This window comes from Kogia breviceps, chromosome 2 (genome assembly GCF_026419965.1).
Source record: "Kogia breviceps isolate mKogBre1 chromosome 2, mKogBre1 haplotype 1, whole genome shotgun sequence".
Lineage (NCBI taxonomy): Eukaryota > Metazoa > Chordata > Mammalia > Artiodactyla > Physeteridae > Kogia > Kogia breviceps.
This window is the reverse complement of record NC_081311.1, coordinates 30,676,247-30,692,663: the sequence shown is the minus strand read 5'-3', so window position 1 is coordinate 30,692,663 and position 16,417 is coordinate 30,676,247. Positions and strand designations below refer to the sequence as shown.

The 16,417-nt window shown below is 44.0% G+C and overlaps 1 protein-coding gene across 3 annotated transcripts; it reads right to left on the bottom strand.

Moving 5' to 3' along the window:
• Positions 1-450: 450 nt before the first annotated feature.
• MORN4 (MORN repeat containing 4) lies at positions 451-12,597 on the bottom strand. Of its 3 annotated transcripts, none has more exons than XM_059054810.2 (5): positions 12,233-12,388; positions 4,884-4,976; positions 2,514-2,628; positions 1,994-2,103; positions 451-1,744 (listed from the first exon to the last, which is right to left on the bottom strand). In XM_059054810.2, exons 2-5 carry the CDS (start codon positions 4,948-4,950, stop codon positions 1,596-1,598), a joined length of 441 nt encoding a protein of 146 aa, XP_058910793.1. In that variant the 5' UTR covers positions 4,951-4,976; positions 12,233-12,388; the 3' UTR covers positions 451-1,595. The 3 variants fall into 3 exon arrangements, with proteins under 3 accessions (XP_058910793.1, XP_066881006.1, XP_066881005.1); XM_067024905.1 differs by having other exon boundaries at positions 11,888-12,240; XM_067024904.1 differs by lacking the exon at positions 4,884-4,976 and having other exon boundaries at positions 12,233-12,597.
• Between the last annotated feature and the right edge of the window lie 3,820 nt (positions 12,598-16,417).

Below are 16,417 nucleotides of genomic sequence, written 5' to 3'. Positions count from 1 at the left end.
ACTTAGTTTGGGCAACCTGAGCCTGCCAGGCTTTTTTTTGTTTGTTTTTTTTTGTTTGTTTTTTTGTGGTTTTTGTGGTATGCGGGCCTCTCACTGTTGTGGCCTCTCCCGTTGCGGAGCACAGGCTCCGGATGCGCAGGCTCAGCGGCCATGGCTCACGGGCTCAGCCGCTCCGCGGCACGTGGGATCTTCCCGGACCGGGGCACGAACCCGTATCCCCTGCATCGTCAGGCGGATTCTCAACCACTGCGCCACCAGGGAAGCCCTGCCAGGCTTTTTTGTGTGTGTTTCTTTTTAATGTTCCTACCTGGCAGAATTAGATGATATTAGGTAGTAAGGTGTGCAGTGTCTGTCAGTTTCAAGACCCCATCTATAATTAACTTTTAGAAACAGCAAATGGGTCAATATTCATAAGGGTGTACAGCAAGAGAGTCAAGAAAACTAAGTATAAGCAGTTCTGGTGATTTGTTTACTCCTCATAAACACTTGTTTCTACAGTACAATTCAGAGAATAAATAGAGGCACACGGCTCTAATTTCCACCACAATCTGTTGTTGAGGAGACATTCAGTGTGAGGATAAGGGGCTGGTGGGGGGGCATGTTTGGGTCACAGGGTAACTGGAGGCCTCTGTGGTGAACTGTGCAGGGATCCAGTCGATCAAGATCTGATCTCTAGGCCTGATGGCCAAGGCTCATGGTGGAAGAGTTACAGTGAACCAAATGCTCTTTTAGTTCACTGCCATCCCAAGATGGGTCCAGTTCTACCTGAACCCCAAGGGGTTGAGGTAGGTCTGACCTACTGGTCCACTGGGAAGAAGCTGTGTCAGCCCAAGCCATCCTTAAGGATTTAGTTCACTCCATGACGGGGCCTGATGGGACCCACAGATATCTGCCCTTGCCCTGGAGTTGGTTATAAATACAAGTTATAAGATGACTGTTTATATCGGTTTCTTTCTGACTGAAGAGATCCTTTCCCATGTCTAAGGAAGGAGAGAGGAGCACAAATTATCTGCTTGTAAAGTCAAGGGAGAGGAAAATAGCATTCACTGAACCCTTCACCGGAGACACGAGGACCAGTCTGGTCAGACAAAGTGTAAGGCCTGGGGCCATGATGCCAATCCAGAAGCGAATGCAGGGGTAACATACAGAAAAGCTCTGGCCTTGACTTTCACAGGACCGCTGTACTGTCTAAGCCACTCCTATCGTTTTCCTTATTTCTCCAGGGCAGCACAGAGCACTGGCCCTAATCTGGGGCTGGGATCATCTGCCCCAAATAAAGGCAGAAGGAAGAGACTCTGCATCACTTGGCAGAAAATGTAGTAGAAGGCAGCAGCAGGTCTGCACCGGGTGACCCACGGTGTTAGGGACAGAGAGTACCAACAAGCGAGAGAAGGGCAGGGCACACCGGGTACCACTGCTGCAACGCCAGCGGCCAAAGCCTCAGACCTTCTGTGACCGAAGCCCTGCCTGGCAGGTGACGGGGCCCCTCCCGGGACTTCTGCCCCTTGGTCATTCTCATCTCCTCTCACATCAGATTCTTTCGTTCACCCCCAGCGGGTGGCGGGGCGTTGCTGTCAGCTGGGTGCAGCGCCACGTCAGGCGGTGAGGCTCCGGGCAGACTTGGAGGCGCTCTGGGCCCGCTGAACCACCGCCGAGCACTTCTCGCGCCGCAAAAGCTTGTTGTTCTCGAACAGACCTTCGTTGCGGGGTATTCCGTGAGAACCATCAGGGAAAGTCAGCAGGCCTTTGAGGGGGACAGAGAAAATATGGGTGTGACAGTGGCGTTAGTGACTGGGAGGTCCGCTTGCTGCATAGAGGCGGAGGGAGAGAAAAGTTTGCAGCCCTTGGGTACTCTATTGGTGAGTCCGATGACCCGGCACCGGCACCCGGTCACTATGCATTGCTGGGCATCCACAGGAGAATTAAAGCTGCAAAGGTGTCCTTCCACCCATTTATGCTCGACAGTCACCTGTCCTGCTAGCCCTTAACTTACCCAAACCATCCACTCTGCCGTTTTTAAATTCCCCCTCAAAGGTCATGTTGTCATGTCGAATGAAGACTCCGACGCCGTTGAACTTGCCCTGGGCAAACTCCCCCTCATACCTGTAGAAACACGAGATGTCAGCCTTCAGGATAACTGAGTCAGGCAGCTACCAACACCAAATGTGTGGTTTATCAACGCCAAGGAGCAAAGCTGATTCCACTCCTCCGGAGCTCCCACCCACCCACCCAGCAGAGAAGGGTCAGAGAGTGTGTATGATGCGAGGCTCTAATCTCAAGGAAATAACCTAAGAGGACAGTGGTGGGGTGGGAGATCACTGACATCCTTGCCATTTCAAATTTTAGATGTATTTATAAAGTAACCAATAAAAGAACGAGCGCTACTCCTTGCCTGTTTTCAGAGGGCCGGGGACAAGCTCAGGTTTGACCAGATATTTCTCACTATCCCTTTTAGAACAGAACGTCCCTTCCCTAGTTTAAGGCTGAGAAAGGAGTGATGACCCAGTACCCACCTCGAGCCATCGGAGAAGGTTAGTACCCCGAAGCCATTAAAGAGCCCATTCTCAAAATGGCCCAGGTAGGTGCCACCATCTGCAAACATCAGTTGACCAAAACCATGTCTGCGGCCTGAGCAAAGAGAAGACAGGTGTCAGGTTGGGATGGGGCAGCTTCAGGGTCCCCTCTCACAGTCCAACATCTCTTGCCTTGCATCACCCCACCCACAAAGGAAAGAAGAGAAGCAGTGACATTAGCAGGGCAGAGAACTATTACCCAGAGTAATAAGCTGGCTACTAAGATCTTCCCTTCTTAAGTCACAACCATCAGATTTGGAGCAGGTCTCTCCAAGTATGAAGATAAGAGAGCACTGAAAAATCACAATAGCTTAAAAACCAATTAAAAAAAAAAATCACAATAGCTAACTTCACAGGGCCTTCACTATGTGCCACGCACTCTTCTAAGCACTTTGTAGGGCTTCCCTGGCGGTGCAGGGGTTGAGAATCTGCCTGCTAATGCGGGGGACACGGGTTCGAGCCCTGGTCTGGGAAGATCCCACATGCCGCGGAGCAACTGGGCCCGTGAGCCACAACTACTGAGCCTGCGTGTCTGGAGCCTGTGCTCCGCAACAAGAGAGGCTGTGATAGTGAGAGGCCCGCACACCGTGATGAAGAGTGGCCCCCGCTTGCCACAACTAGAGAAAGCCCCTGCACAGAAACGAAGACCCAACACAGCAAAAATAAATAAAAAATAAATTAATAAGCACTTTGTATTTATCATCTTATTTAATCCTCACAACAACCTTAGGAGGTAGGCCCAATACTATTATTATTCCCATTAACAGATGCAGAAACCAAGGCAAGGAGAAGATAAAAAACTTACTCAAGATCACAGAGCAACTAAGTGGTAGAGCAAGACAGCAAATGCAGCCGGCAGACTGACTCCGGAGCCCTCGACACTTAACTGCCTTGACACTCGGAGAAAAAAATTAAAGTACCCTCCGACACCATGAAGCTGCTGTGCAAACCCAACAGCCTGACTGGCAACACTAGTTTGAGCTTTGCTCCATCAACAGGGCTGTGCTTACCCACTGAACTGACCAGAGAACAGAGCAAGATACTGGAGAAGAAGCAATGCCATTCTGGGTACAAGGGCGTTCTTTCGGTGGATGGAGACTGCCCAGCAGAGCCTCGAGAAGACTCTCCTCTAAAAGGTCACGTTAAAGGGGACACTAGGTGTTTGGAGGCAGGAGAAAAGTCTGGGGATGTAGGGAGGCAAGGTCATGTCCCATGTGCACAATTTCTCCTCTCAAGGCTCAAAAATTCATCAGCTGCAGGGATCTACCATGAAAAGAATGAGGCATCTGGAAAGGGTGTGAACTGCTCTTCGTTGGCACAACTATAAAGAGTCAAGTCTCCTCGGGGCAGTTCCGGGTTTGCTAGGACTGGACCCATGAGACTTTTAAGTGGCCAGACTGTTTCCAAACTGAACTTCATTAAAGTGCTTCCTGTATAGCCTCAGGCTCGGAGGAATTCTGCCCTTCCTATGAATAGATACTTCCAAATGTAATGAGCTGTCACAGGAAATTCAAGGCAATGAATGTCCTCTGCTCTTGAGTGTCTGCCCTAATTTCTTCCTTAAGATTCACTAGAGTCAAATCATTACAATGAATCTGTACTTTGCAATTTATGGGCCCTAAAAGTAATTCATTTGGCTCTGCTGAGTACTTTAGCATTTATAAAAACAATTCCCAAGTAATACCACTAAAGGATAAAAGCGTGTTGGGGTGTCTCCTGGCAGGCCAGTGGTTAGGACTCGGCACTTTCACTGACATAGCCCCAGGTTCAATCCCTGGTCGGGGAACTAAGATCCTGCAAGCCACGAGGCGTGGCAAAAAAAAAAAAGAAAAAAGTGTTAAAACACTTTAAATTTATTTTATTTTATTTTTTATTTTTATTTTTTTTGCAGTACGCGGGCCTCTCACTGTTGTGGCCTCTCCCGTTGCAGAGCACAGGCTCCGGACGCGCAGGCTCAGCGGCCATGGCCCACGGGCCCAGCCGCTCCGCGGCATGTGGGATCCTCCCATACGGGGGCACGAACCCGCGTCCCCTGCATCGGCAGGTGGACTCTCAACCACTGCGCCACCAGGGAAGCCCCAAACACTTTAAATTTAGAAGTGGGAAGATTTAACTTATTTCTGGAGATTGGAGTAACAATAGCATTTTCCAATTCCTTTATTTATAATCCTAAAATCAAATAAAGGAAAGGCACTCTTTGGTTTTAGACGTTAGAAATGAAGACTCAAAGTTGTCATATATATCCTGATGTATTTGTCCTTCAGCCAAATGAAATGTTCATCACTGAATGTTCCCCACGGGTCCTCTCACCCTCCTTCCACTCGCCACGATATTCCTCCCCACTGGAGTAGGTGAAGGAACCTTTTGTCAGGGTCATGGTGACAGCTTACAGAAGGATGAAAACTGCAAGAAATAAGCAGAGGAGAACCAGTGTCATAGGATGGCTGGAAGAAAGGCCTGTATAGATACCTTCTAAAGGCTACCAGCCTGGTAAGTGTCAACTACCTTGAGTACATTTAACAAAAATCCCCCCCTCTCCAACCACCACATCACCATCGCCACCTCTCCCCAAGCAGTCTTATCCTCCTACTTGTCTTAAAAGTCTTCAGCCGGTTCCAATTTTCTAAGACCTGGGATGGAAATTTAGGATTAATCTGTAAATATTTGCTTGATACCGACTATGTGCTTAGTCAATGTATAAAATATCGTCTCGTTCCTCGAGGAGTTTATAATGTAGCTGATAAGACTAACTGAGACGCTGAATAATATGAGAGAGAATATAATTAAGTGCCAAACTGGATGGCAGAGATTACAAAGACAAGGGATGGGCAGAATTTAAAACGAGCAGTGAAGAACGCAAAGGGCAATGCAAGACTGAGAAAACACGGGGAATGAAAGCACAAAGAGAAATATAAACGACATGTGCAGTGGGAATTAAGAAGCTGGGTCTTATTCGAGTTGAAGGGTTATTTAGGGAGTAACGGGAAACAAATTCATCTATGTACACCCCGCCTAAATCTTAAATCTGAAAAGAGCCTCTCAGATTTCATCCAAACCCCCTCATTTTGGAGGGAGAAACATTTGGAGAAAACAGAAGCCCGAAGAGGTTAAAAACTAGTTAGTGAACAATGATGATGATGGAACTCGTGCCCATGCCTCCCCTGACTGCGGCTAGTTCTTTTCCCCCTGTACCACGTGCTCTGCTTTTAGGGTCAGGCCAGCAGCTTAAGGAGACCTTTGAAAGCTAGGCAGAAGAGTTGATAGCTGATAAGGTATGGAAAAGAAGAAACCTCTGGGGGTTATAATACGAAATATGAAAGCAGCGTCTAAGGAAAATGAATGTGGCAGAAGGAAGCAGGATGGGCTGGAACAGCAAAAGCCTACAGCCAGAAAAGCTGCAAGGCAGGAGATGTGATCATTTAGTCGACTGTAAAAATGGGCACAAAGTGTTCTCCCTCCATCCATGCCCTTGCGGACATGGCAGATCCTCCATTAAGAGGCAGCTTATTTATTCCTCTGCCTGTTGGATCTGGGTGGGTTATCTGACTTGCTTTCGCCAATGGAACATTAGCAAAGGTGATGTAGCAGAGGTTTGAAAAGAACTTGTTTGTTGGACTTGCTCTCTTATTGCACTCGGAACTGTTCTGCCTCCATGTGAATGAGCCCAGGCCTGTCTGCCAGATGGTGAGAGGCCACGTGGAGCAGCTGTCCCAGCTGACCACAGATGCATGGGTGAGCTCAGGCAAGACTAGAAGAGCTGCCCTCCTGAGCCCAGCCCCGAATTGCTGACCCACAGAATCACGGACTAAAGAAATGGTTGTTGTAGCCACTATGTTTTGGGGATGGTGTGTAATAACACTCCTAGCAAAAGCTAACTGATATACCCAGGTATGAGATCATAAAGCCTGAACTAGGGAGATAACAGGGTAATGCGAGCAGGAATGATTATCACAGATATATCATAGGATAAACAAAAACTACCTGGTAACATTTGGAGACTGGCTAGGTATAGCTTCATATGAGTGGTAAAAGAATATTTATACTCAAGGATATTCTATAAGAAGGGAGTTAAGATACCCAAAACATCAATAAGTATAAACAGAGACAAATAAATCATTTGACATATTTTTTAAAATGCAATCCCTATTTCTCTTTCTTTCCTTTTTTTTTGGTAACTGGAAGTTTGTACCTCCTAATCTCCCTCACTTATTTCTCTGATCTCTCCACCCCCTCCCCTCTGGCAAACACCTGTTTGTTCTCTGTATCTATGACTCTGTTTTGTTTATTCATTTTTTTGTTTTTTAGATTCCACGTATAAGTGAAATCATATGGCATTTGTCTTTCTCTGATTTATTTCATTTAGCATAATACCCTCTATGTCCACCCATATTGTCACAAATGGCAAGATTTCATTCTTTTTCTTTTTTATGGCTGAATAGTATTCATATATATATATGTATATCCATTTTGTGTGTGTGTGTGTATATATATATATATGGAATATATACACACATACCATATCTTCTTTACCCATTCATTTATTGATGGGCACTTAGATTGCTTCCATATTTTGGCTACTGTAAACAATGCTGCAATGAATATAGGGGTGCATGTATCTTTTCTAAGTACTGTTTTCATTTTCTTCAGATAAATACCCAGGAGTGGAAGTGCTCCACTTCCACTCACATGGTAGTTGTTTTAAATTTTTTGAGGACCACCATACTGTTTTCCACAGTGGCTGAACCAATTTACATCCCCACCAACAGTGCACGAGGGTTCCCTTTTCTCCACATCCTCCCCAACACCTGTAATTTGTTGTCTTTTTGATAACAGCCATTCTGACAGGTGTAAGGTGATATCTCATTGTGGTTTTGATTTGCATTTCCCTGATGGGTAGTGATGTTGAACATCTTTTCATGTGCCTCTTGGCCATCTGTATGTCTTCTTTGGAAAAATGTCTATTCAGGACCTCTGCCCATTTTTAAATCAGGCTGTGTGATTTTTTGATGTTGAGTTTTATGAGTTATTTGTATATTTTGGATATTAACCCCTTATCAAATACATTGTTTGCAAATATCTTCTTCCATTTAGTAGATGGCCTTTTCATTTTGTTGATAGTTTCCTCCACTGTGCAAAAGCTTTTTAGTTTGACTAAGTCCCATTTGTTTATTTTTGCTTTTGTTTCCCTTGCCTGAGGAGACATATCCATAAAAATATTGCTAAGACTGATGTCAAAGAGCATACTGCCTACATTTTCTTCTAAGAGTTTTATGGTGTCATAACTTATATTTAAATCTTTACTCCATTTTGAGGGTTTGTTTGTTTGTTAGTTTGTATATGGTGTGAGAAAGTAGTCCAATTTGATTCTTTTGCATGTAGCTGTCCAGTTTTCCCAACACCATTTATTGAAGAGTGTGTTTTCCTTATTGTATATTCTTGCCTCCTCTGTGGTAGACTAATTGCCCATATAAGTGTGAGTTGATTTCTGGGCTGTCTATTCTATTCCATTGATCTATGTGCCTGTTTTTGTGCCAGTACCATACTATTTTGATTTCTGTAGCTTTGTAGTATAGTTTGAAATCAGGGAGCATGATACTTCCAGCTTTGTTGTTCTTTCTCAAGGTTGCTTTGGCTATTCAGGATCTTTTGTGTTTCCTTACAAATTCAAATGACATTCTGAAAAAATATCAGCAATTTTGACTAATGAGGTAAGCACTAAGTAGGGGAAAAGTAAATTATAGCCACTCATCTGTTCTTTATCAGCACCCTATGGGATATTCTAATTTTGACCTATGTCATAATGATTTTGATGCAGATGCTGAAAGCTCAGAAATGGTCTGATGTGAAGACAGCCTGGCCTGAACGGAGCAGAAGCCCTGTGCTCTCACTCAAACATGGAGAGACATTCATTTCTACCCCCATAATGAAGGCCAGCTTTGTGGAAGCTCTTTGGTGATGTTTGGAGTCACTCCCATAGGTACGGCAGGGATTTTCTCACTTTTCTAGTTACTCAGGAGCTCCATGTTCTGGGTCCCTCACATTGTAGAAGATATCCCAAGACCAGGATCATTTTCTTGTCTTAATGCCCCTCAGTACCTCTGGGGGGCTATTTTCTCAGTGGCTGGCACCTGGTGTGCCATCTCTGTCCCATCAATGTTCCACAAGGTCAGCATCTAATTTCAGGCTCACAAGCCTCTTATCATCAGCCCAGCATCAGAGTATGCCTGGGGTAGAGGTCAACATGACTCCATTGCAAATACAACATTAATGAGAGGAAGAGAAGCCGTTTTCCATCGAAAGTACAGAGGAAAACGCTTTCCAGTCCAGATAGGCATGTTGATAACTAGAGGTCACCGTCAGCTCTTCTGAGAACTAATTACATCAGAGAACTAAAAGTCAGCTTATGGCACAAATCTGAGCTATTTCATTCCTTCAAAACAAGTCAGAATATGAATGGTTACATCTTCTACTAAATCTTAAAACTAAACAACCGTTCTGACACATAAACGCAAAATCATTATTTCTACAGGAAGATGATGAAATAAGGACATTTCCTTTCAATGTTCAGCAGCAGCTGACTAACTTGTCTTCACTCGAAGTTTTGGAAGGAGTTATTTCAGTGCAATTTGAGGAGCCAGACTGACTACACAGGGGCTCAGCCTCTTGTGTGTTTACTTTTTCTCAAGGCTATGTGAAACTTCCAAACAGTGGCATCCCACCAGTAGAAGGAACTTGAAAGAAAGGGAACGGTTCTTATCCAGTTTGAAGATTATCTAGGGACCGAGTACTACCCAGCCCCTCCAACTGTAAACCTAGCCACTCTTTTGGTATGCTGTTAGCTCTTGGGCAATATATTCTAAATATTTCAAAGAAGCCAATGAAGCTTGAAAGATTAGCTTCTCATTACCAAATAGAGTGGACTGTATTTTCCGAAGTTATTCGTGATCATATCTCCTGTCTTATACATTCTTCTACAATTTGACCTTGCCACTGCCCCATCAAAAAGTAGTGTCTAACTCCTCATTTATGAACCTGGCTAGGCTTGTGATTGCTTCAACCAATAGAACGTGATGGAAACGATGGTGTGTTCTGAGGTTAGATCATACAAGGTAATGCAATTTCCATCTTGCTAACTGGTAAACTTGAGCTTGGAGACCTGAGCCACCACATAAGTAGTCTGATTATCCTGAGGCTACCATGCTCAGCGGAGGCCGAGCCACATAAAAAGTCACATGTGCTGGTGCTTCCAGTTGGCAGTCCTCATCTCTGAATCATCCTAGCCCAGGCACCAGGAGTGAGTGAAGGAGGCTGCAGGATGATTCCAGTCCCCAGCCACTGAGCCCACATCCCAGCTGATGCATCATGGAGCAGAGAGAGATTATCTCCCAATTCCTGACTCACAGAATCTGTGAGCATCCTATGATTGTTTTAAGCAGCTAAGTTTGAGGTAATTGGTTATACAGCAATTGTAATGGGAACATCATCCCTCAACCTTTCCCTGCCACCATCCTCTCCCATTTGTTCTCAAAAGCACATACTACAAATTCCCATTCCTTTTTGTTCTAGGGAGGTATAGCAAACTTCAATAGCTGCTTGTCAAAATGATGTCCATTCCCAGGAACACAATTAGAAATGCTAATTAAAGGAAACACATGTACACTCCATGTGTCTCAAGCCATGGTTGAACACACTTGACTTGAAACTTCTACATGTGTCCAAATAATTGACATTGTCACTGCCTGAGGCAGAATCAGGTTTTTCATTTATGACTTCTGTCCTTAGCCATGCTAATTAATAGCTGTATAGCCACTGACCCCAAAAAGAACTCTATCAGTAACCATGGTCCTTGAGACAAATCTCGTTTAATAAAGTATAGCCAGTGCTGATGCAGACTAAAAAAACCAATACTTTAAAGGAATGCAAATCAGTATTTGTATCAGCTATTCAAAAAATCTTTTTAAAGAGAACAGATGGCCTAGGTGTTTAGGCTTCAGATTTACATGTGGAATCTAGTTACAAAGCCAGGATGTTTCATGCTTCTTAACAGATGCCCACCCTTTCTCCCTCTTGATAGATGGGTTGTAAAGGATCAGTCCAAACATTTATCTAAAAGAAAATGACTATTTTGTGCCTATAAACCAACACACTATTAGTCTGCACAATAGATTATATCCTTGCTATCTTTATTTTCTCCCGCCCCAGACATTTCCAAACAGAACTCGAAGACAGGAATGAGAACTTTTGTTTCCATTCCATTTGTCTTTTTTTTTTTAATTTCAGAAATCAAAATGGTTAAAAAATATTTATGCATCCACAGTAACCTGTGTCCAAATCCAGAGGATTAAAAAAAAACGAACATAAAAGAGAATAGATTTTCAGTTTAAGAATATTTTTTGGAGGCATCCACCTTATCTATCTACATATAGCTTCATATTGTCCCCCTAAAGCCACCCTCCCCAGGGTATGACAGTCTTGTCAAAGTTCTTTCAGTTATAAAGAAAGCAGCTCTTAGGCATTTAGAATCCTAAAGAGAAGAAAATGAAGGCTTTGATGAACAAAAACCAGGCTTGTAATGGATCTAGAACAAAAAGTCAAATGTTCTTTTCAAAGTATTTTAAGTGAGCTTAAAATAACTGTCTTTTGGGCTTCCCTGGTGGCGCAGTGGTTGAGAGTCCGCCTGCCGATGCAGGGGATGCGGGTTTGTGCCCCGGTCTGGGAAGATCCCACATGCCGCGGAGCGGCTGGGCCCGTGAGCCATGGCCGCTGAGCCTGCGCGTCCGGAGCCTGTGCTCCTCAACGGGAGAGGCCACAACGGTGAGAGGCCCGCGTACAGCAAAAATAATAATAATTAAAAAAATAATAGTGTCTTTGTTTTAAGTCGGTAAGTCTCTTTCACTATAATTCTTCCTTCCACTGATAAAGTAAACAAATGTACCGCTACTAGATAAAGGTCTTATTTAGGAAGACTGTGGGACAGCTAGATTGAAGAAAGTGGGAAGAAAATCCTGACACCAGAAAGAAGGTCAAAACAAAACAAACAGAAAAACCCCAGACTCCTTGGGGTGATGGGGACTGCCAGGATACTATTCTATTTCATGAGAAAGTAAAATTTCTGGGCTGGGTTCTAATACAACCGAGTGACTCCCGGTGGTACCTAAGCAGTTTGGAGATGCTACACAGTAGGGATGCCACCATCAACTAATTTAAGCATCCTACTTCCCAAGGATGTATGTGGGGGAAGTCTCTCCACCAGAGTGTGACAGAGGCGGACCCAGAGCAAACAAAGCCCTAGACCGCAACAAGGCAACACTTACTTGTCGACCTCCCCATTCCTTCTCCCACCCGGTTCTGGCTTTCCAGCACCGCTACTTCCCTCACCCCGGGTCCGCTCTCCCGGGCGGGATGGGTATTCTGCTCACACTGGTCTGCGATCTCCTCTGCACACAGCCCACGTACCCCGATCTCTATCCCGGAGGCCATGGGCTCGGGCCTCGGACCCCGCGGTAGAGACGGGAGGCCCGGGTTTGGGACCTCCGCGGCAGCAACCCTCGGGATGGAGCCGCGCTCGCGCAGCCCCTGTCATTTCGGGCTGGGCTCCTCAGTCCCTTCCTCCCAGACCACACTCTCCCGGCCCCCTCCCACCCGCGCTGCCAGCCAACCTGCGCTCGGCCTTCCGGGATGACCGTCTCGCCCTGACGCGGGGCGGACCTCCGCTCCGCCGGGCTCGCCCCTGCCACCTGCCTCTCCGCCACCACCTCCAGCTCCTGCCGCACTTGACGCCGCCATCCCGGGCAGCCGCACTGGGCACAATTCCCGCAGCCCATTGGCTGTTACCTACGCAACGGGGAGCAACGCCACTCCCCATTGGCCCAGCCTGGGCTCTACGCCATCTTTGTGCGGGGCTGAGTGTTGCGGGAACCCTGGGCCAAATACCAGAAAGAGGAGTGGGGCTGACCCACGGTGCCACGTCAGCCACCCAGAGAACTCAGGTCTCGCCTACCAAGAGGTATCCTAGCTGAAATGTGAACTCCAAACCAACCAAAAACCAAACCTGCGTCAGAAGCAACAGTCACCACCTACACAAGCGGCTCCGATCCTGCTCCGATCTCCACAGTTGTCAATGGCACCGACGCGGAGCTAAAGGACAGAACCCCAAACTGACTTTTGAGGTGCGGCTTTGTAAATTGTGAAGCGCAGATGGGGCAATTGCAGTTTCATGAGTGTCAGCACTGTGCCAGCATTGTGATGATATCAGGGCACTTTTGCATTCATTATACGGATTTGCGTTGCCGTTGTCATGACTCATATCCTTTGTATTTAAAATATAGTGCCAAGATTGGAACAAATCCTCCCAAATACCATGACACCAACCGGTTTATCCATATGTTTATTTACCGAACAATGTGAATACAGCATGATGCTAGGTTCTGCTAGGCTAGAATAGACATGAACCCTGCTCTCATAGGATTTACGGCCTCGATGTGGAGAAGAAAAGGTTCAGGTACATGGAAAAATCCAAGTCTATATTTAATTATTATATACTTAATTATTAAGAGAAGGCAGACGAATGAAGAGAGTAAGCAAATTGCTTCTCTGAATTTGGATTTCCTAATCTGTAGAAAGGATGATAATAATAATAATGATAAAGTCTCCCCAAGACTTGTATGAAAATACAATGTAAAATGCTCAGTACTGTCTGACATTGTAAGTGCTCAATAAGCTGTAGTTTTAAAAGATTTGGATTCTGTTTTCAAATCCCATCTCTGCCACCAACTGCCACCAACTCTGCTTACCAACTTCAAGCAAGTTGGTAAGCTCTCTAGCCTGTGAAATGAGATTGCACTAGCAAACCTATAAGATTCAATCCAGCTCTAACTCACTGGTTCAACATGCTGAACTGTGTGGTGTTAACTATGGATATAATTACAATAGTTGAGGAACGGAGTGTCAAGAAAACAGATATTAGATTGGAGAATGTGTATTTAGAAAGTATGAAGAAATAAGGTTAAATAGACTGTGGTCAAATTATGGATAGACCTGAAAAAGTAGAAGATACGGTTTGCAAAATGTAGTTTCTTGAATCTGCAAATTTGTACACACAGAAAGTAGACTAGAGGTTACCAAGAGCCAGGGGAAGAGGATGTTATTGTTGAACAGGTACAGAGTTTTTGTTGGGATGATGAAAAAGCTTTGGGTATAGACAGTGGTGATGGTTAAATTGTGAATGTATTTAATGTCACTGAATTGGACACTTATGAATGGTTAAAATGATAAATATTACATATATTTTACCACAATTTTAAAAATGTAGTTTCTTGATCAGAGCAGTGACACAATAAAACCAGTGTTTTAAGAAAATTAATCTGGCAGTGATACCCAGAGATGATCAGAGAGAGATTGGAAGCAGAGAAACTCAAGCTATTGCAATAATGTAGCTAAGACATCCTGAGAGTCTCAAAACTAACGTGGTATCAGTGAGGATGGAAAAAAAGGGGTAAACATGAGACACATTTCACAGAAATAATTAATAAGAAGCAATATAGTGTTAAAAGCATGGAGCTAGTCTGCCTGGATTTTGATCCAGTTCTGCCACTTACCAGCTGCATGACCACAAGCAAGTTACTTCACTCAGTTTCCAACATCATAGGGGCTGTAATGCCGGTTACGTGGCTTAATCTGTGTAAGTGGACAAAAAACAATATTTGCCACATGCTTAGCATTTGGTAGGTGCTAGCTCTTAAAAGGCAACAGAGAATGTATTGACTCTTTTCAGTAAAAGGAAAATCAAGTTCTAAGAAGTAAATTCAGAAATAATTTCTGAGGGTTTTCCATAGAGAAAACTCAGAATTCAAGGGAGAACTCTGAATCTTGGAGCTTTCCTTGACCATAATTTGAAGCTTAAGGGCTAAATGAGATGAATAATACTAAGAGGTCATCTCTGTGGCTATGGCATCTGGGACATAAGAGGCAAGTATTAGTTAATTATTTGATGTCTTGTTAGGAAAAGGAAATAACATGTCTTGTAACTGAAAGGGGAAATTGAACCATCTGTATGGACCTTTGCCTAGAATGGTTTATTTGGCAAAAAAAAGTTTAAGATATTCCCATTGTTAAAAACAAGACAACAGGCCCCAAAGGGAGTCACTTATGCTAAGCCCTATGTCACTAAACTCAAACTTAATACTTTACTTAATTACAGTTTCAGCCTCTCCCAGACATGGAATCTTAAACGAGGCAATCTGGACTCACCTGGTCAGCACTAGTGAGGTAACCTTTCTGATAGACCCCTGCATCCTGGCCCAAAAGGAAGGTGAACGTTGCCACAACCAATCTGCTTTCAGCTATAACTTCCTTGGCCCGCTGCCTATAAAGGTCTTTCACGTTGTACAGCTCCTCAGAGCTCCTTTCTATCTGCTACATGGGATGCTGCCCATTTCATGAATCATTGAATAAAGCCTGTAAGATCTTTAAAATTTATCCAGTTGAATTTTGTTTTTTAACACTATACATATAATTAAACAATTCTTTCAGTTCAGTACTTCTACTTAGTTGTGGCCATAATTAGATTCAAGGAAGAGTGATTTTTAAATATTGGTTACAAGGGGTCTGGTCATCTTTTGAGAAAACCCATGCCCCTAGTCTGTTGGTTACTTTAAACATAAAAACAAAAACAACATCAACAATAACCTCAGGTCCAGTGGTTAAGAATCAGTCTTCCAATGCAGGGGACTTGGGTTCGATCCCTGGTTGGGGAACTAAGATCCCACATGCTGAGGGGCAACTAAGCCTGAGTGCTGCAACTACAGAGCCTATGCACTCTGGAGCCTGCGTGCCACAACTAAGACCCAACACAGCCAAAAATAAACAAACAAACAAATAAATATTTTTAAAAAACCAATAACCTGAGCAGTGATAAAAAGCTACCATTCGTTGAGTGCTTTTTATGTACTAAACACTATGCTAAGTTTTTTATGTACATTATCTTGATTCTTATTTAACCAGTTGAGGAAGGGATGATTATTCTCATTTTATAGAGGAAGACACTGAGGCTTAGAAAGTTAAGTAACATACAAAATAATAAGTGTGGAGCTGGAGTCCAAACTCAAACGTCTTTGATTCTCTCTTTTCCCAATGATGAACATTCACATTTTAAGGCAAGACAAAAGAAACTTAAAAATTTTCTCTGCCAGTTTGGGCTTTCTTCCTCTCTAGTGTGCATTGTGCATCTGCATTATGCATTAACGAGACCTCCTCAATGGCAGAAATACCTGCTCAACCATAAAGATAAATTTTTCTTCTGGCGCCAACCATATAACTCCTTAGAAAATAACATTTCTTTCTCAATCCTTGTGTGTGCAGACATATTTGGTGAATTCATGTACAATTCCAATATATCATTTCCTTTAAAGATAGCGATTAGTTAAGAACAGACTGATTAGACGACCTGGGGAGATACTAGCCTGCACATAAGAGAAGTTCTTAGCATAAATAATTATGACTTTATTAATGTTACTAGCTATATTACTTCCATTCTGCCTGTTTTACAGGATTATTGTTTCTCACATTACCAAATGTGTGACTGAGCCTCTGATAAAATTAATGATGATTAGCTGACTTTAAATGATTGACCAAATCTATAGTCCTGTAAGATCAGTGATGTAGGACCTCTCTGGCGGTCCAGAGTTTAAGACTCCGTGCTTTCGTAAGCCAGAAAGAGAAAAACAAATATCGTATATTAACGCGTATATGTGGAATCTAGAAAAATGGTACAGATAAACCTATTTGCAGGGCAGGAACAGAGACGCAGACGTAGAGAACGGACATGAGGACACAGGGGGAGAAGG